Source organism: Chenopodium album, chromosome 11 (assembly GCF_948465745.1).
Source record: "Chenopodium album chromosome 11, dcCheAlbu1.1, whole genome shotgun sequence".
In the NCBI taxonomy this organism is placed as follows: Eukaryota; Viridiplantae; Streptophyta; class Magnoliopsida; order Caryophyllales; family Amaranthaceae; genus Chenopodium; species Chenopodium album.
The window spans coordinates 7,055,019-7,069,224 of record NC_137844.1 but is presented as its reverse complement, the minus strand read 5'-3'; the positions used below and the strand labels follow the sequence as shown (position 1 = coordinate 7,069,224).

General features: G+C 34.6%; 1 protein-coding gene and 1 pseudogene across 2 annotated transcripts; both read right to left on the bottom strand.

The window, feature by feature from the left end:
• Nucleotides 1–1,890: 1,890 nt before the first annotated feature.
• LOC145567277 (uncharacterized) lies at nucleotides 1,891–8,396 on the bottom strand. 2 transcript variants are annotated; one of them, XM_081626538.1, is made up of 2 exons: nucleotides 7,586–8,396; nucleotides 1,891–2,718 (listed from the first exon to the last, which is right to left on the bottom strand). In XM_081626538.1, exons 1-2 carry the CDS (start codon nucleotides 8,194–8,196, stop codon nucleotides 2,277–2,279), a joined length of 1,053 nt encoding a protein of 350 aa, XP_081482664.1. In that variant the 5' UTR covers nucleotides 8,197–8,396; the 3' UTR covers nucleotides 1,891–2,276. The 2 variants fall into 2 exon arrangements, with proteins under 2 accessions (XP_081482664.1, XP_081482665.1); XM_081626539.1 differs by having other exon boundaries at nucleotides 1,891–2,715.
• Nucleotides 8,397–12,792: 4,396 nt separating this feature from the next.
• LOC145566177 (putative aspartyl protease At4g16563) lies at nucleotides 12,793–14,084 on the bottom strand (annotated as a pseudogene).
• Nucleotides 14,085–14,206: the final 122 nt, after the last annotated feature.

Below are 14,206 nucleotides of genomic sequence, written 5' to 3'. Positions count from 1 at the left end.
TTGGAAAACGGAGTTTGTGTTGGAATCAAATTCAAAAATTGGATTTTAAAAGTAATTCATCCTTTTCTATACATTGTATGGAGTATTTTATTTCTTTTTTCACTTTTGTAATATAGTTTTTCAAATTCATTGTTTGATCATATACTAGTTTATAGGTTCGGACGATGTCCCAAGTTACTACATTAATTTCAATATTTCATAATTGAAATCCTTATTTGTTTATATTTAATTTTGATATCATGACATGTAATATGACAATAGCTTACTGAACACTTAAATGAGAAGAGCGCCACATAACACCTAAACTTGTTTACGAATGCCTTATAGATTTTCAATATAGAAAACTAAAGCCAATATAATAAAGCTAAATACTGAGACTAACTAATGCGATTTCATATTAGTATATTTAGATATTTATTCTATTTTTTTTTTTTTTCGAGAGATTATTAGACTTTAAATTGAGCTATCAAAGAACAGAGTCTTAAACTCCATCCCATTTATTTGTCTATAATAATTTACCCCATGCATGTCCACTTAAACATAGCCTTTACACGTAAAGATCACTTACATTAGTAAAGAAATCATATACTTCGTAGTAAATATAAACTTTTAAAGTTACATACGCTAAAGTTAAAATTTAAAATGTTACTATTTAAAATGTTACTTTAACACATAAAGATCACTTAATAAAGTTTTTTCGTATCTTGTTAAAAAGTCACATTGTTTATGTAAGTACCTATCTTGCTTTACAACGAATCACTTGCAAAGTTGCAAGTAATATAGAATACAAAGTAATACTTTTATATAATTGTTCTTCTAATGTTACTAAAAAAAAAAAGCAATTCTTATCTACCTAAATTCTTTGGACAAATAAATAAACCATTGGTATGAAAAATAGAGGTCGTCTCATCACCAATTTGGCATAAAATTACAAGTTTAAATCTGACCAAAAATTGAATATATGAAAAAAAATCACTATCTAATACTCCATACAATATAAAAATAAACTACATTGGTATAGAAAATTTCGAGGTTGAGATGGTGGAGGAGTGGACTATATTACAGTTTACACCTCAAAAGTCCAAACAAAGCATGCAAGATGACATCTGGGTGTCGTTCTCAACCAAAAAAAGGATTACCTGAAGAAATGTATTTGTACAATATAGTATAACGAAGCTAAGGAAGCCGGAAGTTGCGTAAAATTTTGGCCAACATTTAAATAAAAAGGTTGTATTTTAGGACTAATCATTTTATACTACCTTTATTTTTTTTTAGGTGACACGTTTTGACTTTAACACTATTCACATACTACCTTTCAACCATATTTTGTGCTTTATGCGTAATGAAAATTATAGTCATGTGTGATCTTGTTAGATTCATCACGATATGTATTTTCAAAATATCAACTTTTCATAATTTTTGCTTATCGGCAATCAAAGATACTAATGGTTGAATTAGTACATTGACAAACGTAACTAAAGAAACGTATCAACTAAAAAAAAACCAGAGGAAGTGCACTACACTGGGTCATAACCCCTTTTACCAAATTGCCTATTTGGGCCCATAAATGCTTATACGAGACTAACACCTAACAAAAACATCCTATGAATTACTAACATTCGAAAAATTAGGTTTTGTTGTCCTCAACTTATTATAATGTTCACGAATATAGAAGTTACAATAAGCTATAATAAATACCGCAAAACAAGAACAAAAAACAAATTAAATTCATGCAGAAAACCAGGCATTGAGTAATTTAGCTGCAAGTAATTTACAATGTTAAAAGTGCATTCTTGTATGACTGCAAAAGCAAAATCGTAATTAAGCTTTTATCTAGATTGAAAATCAATAGTAAAAACATGGTTCTGCAAGCAAGCACAAAAATGTTCAAAAATATGAAAAACCAATGAAAATTTTAACTCACAAGCACCCTTGAATTTCCAGTTTCCTTGTACAAAAATAAAAACCTGGGAATAGAGTTTTATTTTTGGGCTTGAAGAGAATACAAAAGAAACGAATATTGCAAGCAGCAACTCACAAAATCTGCGGTAAATAAATCTAAATGTTCGAGTTAGACTATCATCTCTTCCCATATTTTTCCAGGAGAAACGCTATCAACATAAATAATACTGAGCTTCTGATGATAATAATATTACTACCTATCCTATTCTCCTGGGTGTGGAATTCAGAACCTTCAATTACTTTCACGCTAGTATTCACAATTTGCATCAGGTCTGTATTTACATGACAGCAATGGAAATCCTTAGGGATCCTCACTAGCTTCCACCCAAAACTCTTCGAAGATCAGCCTTCTGTTCCTCGGTCAGCCTTGGTGGGTACTTCACATTAATTTTAACTCTCAAATTGCCTTTCTTATTAGGTTCTTTTGAGATTGGCATCCCTTGATTAGGTACAATCACCTCATCGCCAGGTTTAACAATATCGTTTAGAGGGATAGTGATACTCCTTCCATCTAGGGATGTCAGTTCAATATTTTTTCCAGTGAGGGCCTCCAGAAGGGTTATCTCCTGGTCAACCACCAAATCATTACCATCTCTCTTATAGAGGGGATGAGGTTTCTCATCTACCACAAAAATAAGGTCTGATGGAATGACACCGGGGCCCTGGTTGCCTTTCTCAGGGAAAGTAATCTTAGTGCCCTTCTTCCAACCCGGCTTTATGTCAATGGTTAGTATCTCCTCTACAGTACGGACCCTACTGCAACAAGAAAACCAGCAAATTTGAACCATATATTATCTCAAGAAAAAGGCATATTACATTATTGTGCATGAAAAAGATAATGCAAAGAATAGCCTTTTTCTCTTTTTTGGAGGAATAGGTAACAAAAGAAACAATTCAATGAATAAAAACATCATGATACATGTATATACATACTTCTCCGAAATACGTTAAAATTACATGACAAACAAACGATACATTATACAATATGCATGAAGTAATATACTTTGAATGCATACATACAAACACAAAAGAATAAACTCGTAGGATGGACAAAGTGTAGGGAACAAGCAAAAGAATGTGAAGATGCAATTCAAAAATGATTAAAAACTCAAATTCCACAGTAAACAAATTAACTGCAAGATGCAACTGAGAAAGCAAAATTGAGGATGCTGCTTTATACAGCCACATCTTCCCTCTTGTTCTGGGGGTAATCTAAGTCTCTTAGAGGAATGTGCATTGATGGTAACAAACTCTTAACAAAGCATCAGCTCCAAAAATTGCTATTGGTCTCGCTAAGTCAACCAGAATCACCCAATAAAACAAAAAATCTACATGCATTTACCACTAAGAATCTGTCATGGATAAGTAACCTTGCTTATGAGATAACAAAGAACCTATTTCTGTAAGACCCTCAATCTAAAACACACTGTCAGCTTAGCAAAAATTGCAGACAGAAATTATCAAACAACTACCACATTCCTATCTGGCTATCTTGGCCGTCATAGTTAAGTAAATTTGAGTCTTATTTTAAACCTCTATACAAAGAGGTTAGGCAGGACTCGTCTTTCTATTCTCAAAGGCAAGATTGTCTCTCTCGAACATTAGAATGTAAAAGCTGCAACAGATTGGTAATTGTCCACAAACCAGAATCATCTACATTAGCACATATTACAATCCAATTGTTGCCAAACGAAAATCAACCATCAAAATTCACAAAGTGATTCCATCAAAAAAATTAACAGAAAAACAATCTACAATGCCACATAATTCATGTTCATCATCACTGATACCAAAAAGTTGCACAGCAGCATAGTTTAAAAACAAAGAAGGGCATGTAGAAAGAAGGAACAAATATCTTATTCAGAAAGGGGTCTGCATAGAAACGACAAGTTATCAACCTACTGACAGAGACAACAAGTGAGGAGTACATGAGGATGGATATATTAAGTTATTAACTCCAGTGCGATATACTAAGTATTAGTTGTCTTTACTGAAAGGAATGTGATGCAGTGCGTGAGGGTGCGACCTTGCAGCTAAAACAATGCTTATAAGTTGTGAAAGAGGCTGGTAATCAGCAAAATGGTGGCAGAAGATAATGGCCCAAGAGTGCTAAGTGAGCTCACAGAAAAAGTCAACACATTGAAGGTTGTAAAGGGGATGATGCAATGTTAAGGTTGTAAAGGGTTCTAAGAAGCTTAAAACTGTGATACAAATGTTATTAGGGCATTAAACAGTACCAATCTATAAATTATGTAATTAAATAGCACCAATATATTTTCCAAATGTTATATAGGACAATCTACTATTCTACTTTTGCAAAAAGTTAATGGCAAGATTAAAACACCACCAAAAAAAAAAAAAGAGAAAAAAAAGAACCCTAAGAAGAATTCGTCGATTCTCTGACATTAACAGTCTAGCACAACTAAAAGACACTCCATACAAAACCTCATCACCTCAAAGGACTCATATTGTTGCATTTTAATTTGTATATGAACCAATTGTCTCTGATGAAAAGCAAATACAGCCAAAAAAACCATCACACCTCAAACTGCCAATTATTCACAAGTTAATGGACTTAAAACCCCTCAAGAGAATGAACCATGAATCATCTCGTCCAATTAGCCAAGAAAGGAAAAGTAAAGCTCATAAATCATAATGCAATACTTGTGGCACCAATATACAAAACCTCATCACCTCAAGGGACTCATATTGTAGCATTATACTTTATAACCCATAATGTCTCTGATGAAAAGCAAATGCAGCAGAAGAAACCCTAACAACTTAAACTGCTAGAATTATCCACAATTTCATGGACTTAATACCCTCAAGGAATGAATCATGCATCATCTTGTCCAATTAATCGAGAAGGGATTTAAAGTTCATAATGCAGCACTTAGGGCACCAATATACAAGGGGCACAACCGCACAAAAGAACCAAAGGGCGAGTTGCAACAAAAAATTACCCTAAAAAAGGTCCACACATACCACCAGCTAGATCATTCTAAAAAATTACCCTAAAAAAGATCATACTAAAAAATTCCCATTTTCCCCCATCCTCGTAAGCCCTCCAGCAAATATCATACTCAAGCAAGCTCCCAGATACATTATCAAACTCTTCAATCATCTTCACAAGTTAACCTGATATAGAACACAGCCACTCTCTCCATCCATTTCTCACCCAAAGATCGACAAACCAGTAAAAAAAAACAGATCAAATCAACCACAACTCTAATATGTCCCACATTTTTCAGAGCTCAATTTGAATATTTCAAATATAGATGTAAAAGGTTTAAAAACACTTCACTTAGGCACCTCTAATTTTACGCTGCCAGTTTAGGTATCTCAAGTTTTGAATTTGAACATTGAAGGTGTCTGAATAACAAATTTATCTCTTCATAACTAAGGCTATGTATCTATCATCTACTATCCCTCCATTCTTACTAGACTTATTCGAAATCCCTGTTTGGGAACTCTTTGTCAATTTTTTTTATTTTAAAAAAGCGCAATTGAATCACAACTTATTTGGGCTGAATTGAACTGGATAGCTCCCTATCTGAACTTATTAGGATTTGAAAGATTAGTATCATTGATCTATTCTAAGTGCTGACTTATTCTGAGAGTGATCATATATGAACTTGAAACTTTTTTAAACCTAAACCTTTAAGAAGAAAAAAGCAGCACCTAAGAACATGATTGGCAGAATTATTTTAAGGGACAAAACAACACTTCAATATTTTCCAAAAAAACGTAATGCTAAGCAATTTGAAATAACTTCTTGGCTAAACTACCACACATCAGGATTGAAAGAATCAGTTACTAATTTGATACATTACATATGTCTGCCAATTCTAACCAAGTGCATCTCATATGATAACTTTTCACGGCATACGAGAAACAATACCTTTACTAGCACATATAATGTAACATGCTAACATCTGACATTCAAAAAAGATTGCTTAATCTTTCCTACAGAGAGAACTCCAAATTCTACACTTAATTACCAACCTAAAATTAACCACATTGCCACCATAAGAAAACAACAAGTCCGTTGAGATTTCGAGAGATTATCAAAGATAAAAGTAAATCCATCACGAGCTATCATAAAACTATGCATAAACCTATAACAATCATGTACAGTACCAACTCTATATCTCTTAGAGGTTGTACTGAAGCAGTTCATACTCTTCTTAGTATATACCTATGGCTGTAGATGATTGACAACATACCAAACTATCACTAATACCAACCATTGCTCAAACTTCCCATGGTAAATTATAAATCCATCTTAGAAACTCCTGATAAGCTACCATGCAGCCACATTACGCCACAGGTAGTGAAACTACAAACTCCAAATTCCAAACTTACCATAATAGATAGAGATCAAAGAATTACTCCTAGGGCCAAAAAACCTTTAATATTCTCCAAAACTGTTAATGTTGTGCTGCCGATGCTACCAAGTCCTAACATGTACTTCGTAACTCTAAGATGTTGAAGAAACTGCTAGAGCTAACAATCACAAAAACCAGGACCAGAAAATTCATTTAATGTCAAACCACCATCAAAAACTGCAAGTCCATTGAGAAACTCTCCAAGTGTGCAAAACCTTAAATTAATAACCCCAGAAGGATTCAACAATATATCTCTTGAGGTTGTAATGATACAGCTCATGCTCTTTCTAAAGTATATTGATAATTAGTAATCTCCTAGACAATCACCAAATTCATCAATTGTTTACTTTACACAATAAGTTCCACATCCAACCTATAAATTCCACGATAAGATACTATCAACCACAATTGACCTCAGAAAGCGAAGGTGCAAACTCCCCCATCCACCATAATTCCAAAGCCAACCACATAACTTCAGGTTTAACCACAACAAAGATTCATCAACCACAAGCACTGTTAATCAATAACTACCATAAGACAAACTTAGACATCATCATTAACCAACTTAATTTCCAAGCTCCGCTTTCACTCATTGAGAAACTACAAACTTCCTAACAAACATGATTCTTAGGTCATAATTTGGCTTTAGCCTATAGCTGTTTCGTTTACATCTCATTCTCATTGAATCATAGGAAACACTCACCAACCTATCTCATGTTTCAACAAAGATAGAGCTAACCTTCTAAACAAACAACAATACATTTAGTTACCCTAATTCAATGAGCCACCGCTGTGCCTACCCTCACAAGACTATCCTTTTCTCGGGTATCAGTTTTCATTTTCTTATTCTGCTGTTGCACAGAAATGCCAAAACACCAATATGTGCCTAAATGTCCTTACACACCCGTGTACGAAGCGCACAATACACCGACACTCATTGTTCGCACAATTAAAGCTCCTCCAAATACGCAAAAATCAGATAGTCCCAGTTGTACGATCCACCCGGGTGTATAACAAATATTGCAAATGCCAGCAGCTAACAAGACCCATAATTCAATCCATAACAACCCCAGAAAACCCACAATTGATCAATTCACTACACCTCAATACCCCACATAATACTCTCACAATTTCACAAAACCACAAAAAATAACAAGTATAATCAACAAAAACGATAAAAAAATATCAGACAAATTCCAAACAAAATTCAAAATTTAATAAACAACATTACATACCCAGAATCATCAGCAACAGTCCTAGAAATCTTCATCTTCTTCTTAGTACCCTTATACAAATCCTCCAAACTACAAGGCAAATTATTCTCAACAGGAGGCCCTTTCTTCTGTACTTGCGGAGCCACCCCTTCTCCACCTACACCATTCGATGTCCGAAAATACCCATCTCTATAACTCCTCCCTCTACTCGGAGCTCTACCACCCGGGTTCGAACCCCCTCCATCCCCAAACAATTCCGCATAAATATCATCAGCATCTCTCGGATTAAACCTAAAAGATGAGAAATTAGGGTTAGGGTTTCCATTATGATGGTGGTGTCGATTCCGGTGGTGAGATGCCGACGCGCCGCCGTGAGAGGCGGAAGGAGGCGGCGGAAATTGACCGGATTTGAGAACTTCTTCACCGTAAAGATCGTAGATCTGACGTTTCTGGGGATCACTCAAAACATCATAAGCTTCGGAAATCTGCTTGAATTTCGCTTCAGCTTCACGCTTGTTATTAGGGTTCTTATCTGGGTGCCAAGTCATTGCTAATCGACGATACGATTTTCGAAGATCATCTTCGCTTGCATTTCGATTAACTTTGAGAATGTTGTAGTAATCAACCCCCATTTTAGATAATCAAATTTTGTTTGAAATTTTTTGTGGGGTTGATTGATTGATGATTATAAGGGTTGAATTTCTGGGAAATGCATGAAGAAAAATTAGGGATTTTGATTTTTGGGGGGATTTTGAATGTTGTGTTACCGTTGGGAAAGGGAAGACGTGGAGGTGTGTAAGAGGAGGAAGAAGAAGAGGAGAGAGAAAAAAAGAGTATGTTAATGGTGGAAGAAAATATGAATGAAGATGACACAACGTGTGTTGGTGGGCCTACAATAGATGCGGTCGTTGAAATGGAATTTTCGTGGAATTATTTTCAGTTTCCCACACTCTTCCGTGTTTAGTTTTCGACAATTAATTACATTGATTTGTTTGTGATTTTGTCGTGAATTTTCAATTGAAATTTTTTTATACGTGGCTGGCCATCAATAGGGATGTAAATGAATCAAGTCGATCAATCAACTACTCAGATTCAAGCTCATTTTAAGCTCGTTCATGTTCGTTTATTTTATAAATGAGCCGAGTTTGAACAAATTTTGAAACTCGTTTGATAAAGGAGCTTGAACACGAACATATATATGCTCGTTTAGATAAGTTCATGAACAACTCATTTATTTATGTTTGCGAACCACTTATTTATTTATATTCATGAATTAATGATTTATTCACAACTGTTAATTTAATTCTTAAACTTTTAAATGATTAAGATTTAGTTCTTAGGTTTACAATAGGATTTACTTCGTAATTATTATGCTATTTTTTTGAGATTTTCAAATGTCAAACTACAAAGCTCATTTATAATTAGAGAAGCTCGTTTATTACTAACTCATTTATGAAACACTCGTTTATAAACTCGTTTAATAAATGAGTCGTTCACGAACCGTTCGCGAACATATAGTGTACTAAATGAGCCGAGCTTGAACAAATTTTTGAGCTCGCTTGAAAGCTCGGGATCGTGCTCAGACTCACCTAAGTTAAATGAACTTGAACATGAACAAGGTAGTACTCGGATTGGCTCGGCTCATTTTCAGTTTTCCATACTCCTCTATGTTTAGTTTTCGACGATTAATTACATTGATTTGCTTCTGATTTTGTCGCCAATTTTCAATTGGTTATATGTGGCTGGTCACCGTATGGTAAGGAAAATTCAAATTATTCGGTTAAAAGTTACTCGAGTTTTTTCGATCGGGGTTACTTGAGGGGTTTAGTTAGGGGTTTTTCGGTCAGAGGCTACTTGAGGGTTTACTCGGTTAGGGATTACTCGAGTTATTCGGTCAAGGGTTACTCGATTACTCAGTTAGGGGTTACTTGAGGGTTTACTCGGTCAAGGGTTACTCGAGTTATTCGGTCAGGGGTTACTTGAGGGGTTTGGTCAGGGGTTATTTGGTTAGAGGTTACTTGAGGGGTTACTCGGTCAGGATTTCCCTTCTCAATTTGATTTTATTTTAAAAGGTCTATTTAATGTTTAAAACTACATATCATTATCATTTATTTAAAAAAAAAATAGATTACGCTCCAATAATTATGCAAAATCATTATTATTTTTTTGAAAAAAAGTTCTTAAAGACACTAATTTTTATTGATTAAAGTCATATGACATCTACAATTGACAAGTAACGACTAAGGAAATAGATAACAAATCAAACAAGAATTAACTGAGAAAGGACTCAGAATCCAAATACATAGATATATATAACAATTCGGCACATTCTCGATTTGTTGTCTCGCGCGGGGTATGAATAGGCATGATATCTATAAAAAATGGAAGGAATATAGAGCGCAATTTTTTTAGTGGATTTGTCATCGCTTCATAATATTAGGAGGAAGAAAATTCTTGTGATGATTTCGTAACCTAATCCGAGCTATTCCAAGCGCAGAGAACAACTTGTGTTCGAAAGAGTTTAAAAAAATTTGTCATTCCACTACTAAAACACAGGGTTATTTCCGAGTTTAAAAAAAAAGCATCGCAATTTTTTGACGGAATTAAAATCCGTCGGAAGCTTACCCATTTCCAATGGAATTTCACTTGAAAAAAAATTTGCGACGAACTTTAAACTTTGCCCAATTAGGCTCCACCGAAATAAAATCGTCAGAATTACCTTTTCTGATGGAATTCCCATCAAAAAATGATGAATCTCCAACAAAGAGGTTTACGATAGAATTTTACGACGGAATTATGTCGGAAATGCCTTTTCTAACAGATTTTCATACTATTCTGAAGAACTTTTTCCGTTGGAAAATTGCTGTTTTCTTGTAGTGTTTGAAGGAGATTAAAAAAAAAACCTTGTATTTCAAAGATGAAAACCGCTTCTTTCAAGAGATACAAGTTCCTCTCAAGCGGAAAAATCATAATTATAAGTAAAACCAAACAAAAATGCAAAAAAACATAGATTGAGGCTTTCTAACGGCAAGTTTCAATTGAACCTTAAAGACTAACAATGGAAGCTAGGGACAAACCAAAAAGCCGAAAAACATAGATTGAGGTCTTCCACGGGCAAGATCCGATGGAAGCCCCTTAAAACTTAACAATGGAGACTAGGGTTTAGAAGAGAGGAGAGAGGTTATGGTTCTTTTGGGGGAGAGAAAAAAGATTGCATTTTAACTTATGCAAAGTTATTAATGGATTCTTGTCAATGTATAGTTTAGTAAAGTCAATTTATTTTTTGTTTAAAATATAATTAAAAATATTAATGGTCAAAGATACGTTATAAAGACCACATACAAAATAGAAATAAACTATTAAACATCATGGGTGGGGGGGGGGGAGGAAGGAGGGAATTTCGGTTACCACGCACGGTAACTTGTTTTAGGCTCCGTTTACCGCGCATGGTAACCGATTTTGGGCTCCGGTTATCGCGGTTGCCTGAAATTAAAAAAAAATCACCACCTTCCCGCCGACGAGGGAAGGTGGTGGGTCGTCATAGAGGGGGGTGTGGTGGGTCGCCGATCAAGGTGGCGGTGGTCATCGCCGGCCGGAAGGGGTCGTGGGTCGTCGGAAGGATAAAGGGGTGGTGAAATAGTAAGGGTATGATTGTCCATTCACACCAAATGTTGGCGGTGGTGATCATTTTTATTGACGGTGTTTAGCAATCCACTTTTTTTTAGAGGAATTGAGTTATTTAGCAATCCACTTTAATAATTTTCACTTCTATTTTTTTTTTTGAAAACATACATACTACATATATTCCGTGCATGAGTTCGGGTACACTCTAGTATATATTAGTTATTGAGTAATTGTGTATAACTATATTTTAGTATGTATTAAATCAACTGTGTGAAAAGAAAATAGAACAATATTCATTGAACATTTAATAAGTTTTGTATGAGGTAGATTTACATTAATTTTATTTTATTGTAAGACGGTGTAGTTAAAGGTACTTTAACAATTTTTATAGTAACTTTAATTTAATCCCTTTAAGGAAACTTTTTAATTTATAACTAGTGTGTACCCCGGGCGATGCCCGAGTTTTACTTTGAATATTAACAAATATTATTTGACCTATAAAATATAAAGTATATAATTAAAATAAGAGTGAACAATAATAACTATGAATCTAAATAAGTGCTCTCAAATTGATGTTTGATACAAAGTATTTAGTATATTTTAATTGAATATGAAACATGATTAAACGATAGCAAAGATGGTTAGAACATTAGTTTAATTCTTATTGGTCTTGTGTTCAAACCTTGTAATAAGAATTTTTATTGATGTGGCATATAATACATGTGAAAGGTGATGTGGTATATATCTAATACATGTGAAAGGTGCCACGTGGCACATACTCCGTTTTAGGAACGCTTTTTAATATATAAAGTATAGATGTATTATAATGTGTAATTTCTAAAAGATACATCATACATATGCTTTTTGAAAGCTAATATGATTAATCTAATACATTATAAGTGTTTTTTAAAACAAAATTTTTATGTTAGAAAAATGGTAACTTTTATAGTATATATAAGCTAAGGATAACTTTAAATACTATTAGGGTAACTATAACTCTTCTAACAATAACTTAATGAAAATATCCTTAATCAAGAATTTGTGTAGAACAATATTCGTTATAAATTGTGTATGTGGGGTGAGATAAAGGGGTTTTTGTTTTTTTTTTTTTTTTTTTTTTTTTTGGTATGGATAAATTAATTGTCAATCCACTAAGAAAAAACCTTAGAAACATTTGGACGAGATAAAAAGTGATTAGAAAGGGAAAAATAAAACTATGTTATGGTTTTGAGCTATTGTCTTATTGATAAAAAGTGATTAGAAAGGGAAAAATAAAATTGCAAGTGGGATTATTTATTGGGAAAGGAAAATTCTTAAACAATAGCGATCTCACACCAAATAGAAATAAAGTGTTGTAAATATACAAGAACGGAGTTAAGAGAGTAATACTTCCTATCATAAATTATTCCAAAAATCTTTCATTGCACATGAAACTTCCATACAGTATCTAGTGGTTACTCCCTCCGTCTAATTTTATTGTTTTCTGTGAAAACTTTTTGGTTAAATGGGAAAAATGAAATTGAGATGGAAGGTGAATTATTGTATTATTTTTGGTGTTGTAAATATACGGAAATACTTTTTTTTGTTTTTTTGTTTGAAAGACCCTATGACCGAAGTACTTGAGATGATGAAGAGGCAGCAGCACAATCCATTGGATTAAACCCAATTCTCTCATTCATCAAGTCATAAACAACCTCAACATTTTGTTGTTGAAAGTTTCCAAAAATAGCAGCCGGACCACCACTACCATTACCATTTTTTTCGTCGTTCATACCTTGGTATAACAAGCATTTCACCACACTAGAGTTGCTTGGAGGGCGAATGGCGTAGAAGTTATTGGCCCTTGGCAAAAACAAGCTCACATTATCTAAGAAATGAAATGTAATTGAAGGAAGATCGTCATCATTCTCAATGCAATTACTACTTCCATTGTTGTTAGGGCATGGGATGTAATAACAAAGGTCAAATCCGGTTTGTTTCTCTTGCTCGATGGCTCGAGGATGTTGGATGGTTAATTGGAGGTCTAGGAGGAGTTGTGAGTACAAGGGTTCGGGCAAATGTGTATATGTGGTACCGGAGTCAATCATCATCCCTCCGTTGCTCTTAGCATCGAACTCTCTCAACTTCATTGGGACTTCTTTCATGCTCATATTGCTTATTGTAATGGCTTCTAGGCCAATGTAGTAGTAGTTAGGGTATCTAGGGTTAGTCAACAATGGAGTAAATTTGGATGACTCCTTGGAAGAAATAGCCTCGTCGCCAATGATTAAAGGGCTCGAAATATTAGGGTTACTAGCAAATTTGAAGGACACAAAACAATGGGAGAAACCTTTATTAAGGTACCCTAGTTGTGATATATAGTAATGAGAGTGAGCCTCTTCCAAACCCGGCTATTCCTAAAGGTTCCTTATAAGCTTGCCTTATACATCCAAAACGAAATCGTTGAGAGTCTTTTGTGGTACTACTAGGGCCGGTACCATGAACTCTTAGTAAGTCCTTGGCTAATGTCCCGGACACAACACCGCCACCCCCATACGTGTAGGCAAATGAAGGGCATGGCCTAGAACATGTGCCCTTAAGAAGGGTATTCAATGAGCATCCAGCCATAACACATGGATCATAAGAGTTATCAGAATTATGGATTTGAGTACAAAAAGGACTAGAACAAGAAACCCTAAGAGAGGAAGATGAATTAAGGGAGAAAATGCACTTGTTAATTTATTTATCCTGGCCTATAATATTGATCACATTCTATACAATCAAAGGATTCATTTCCACAAGGAACCCAAGTAAGGTCACTTCCTGTGTCCATATAGACTTGTATGACTTGAGGCGGCGTCCCTAGGTATAAGGACATTAAATATCCGTCCCTAATTGCTCTTAGTGGCTCCACCATATCGAACATAGGTGGTTCTGGTTGAATTTCCTTGGCCATAAGAAGAGCATTAGAGCTCTTTTGAGGGATGACATTCCTTGAATGAGTTAGGCCAACGATTAAGGTACTAGGAGTGGTATAAA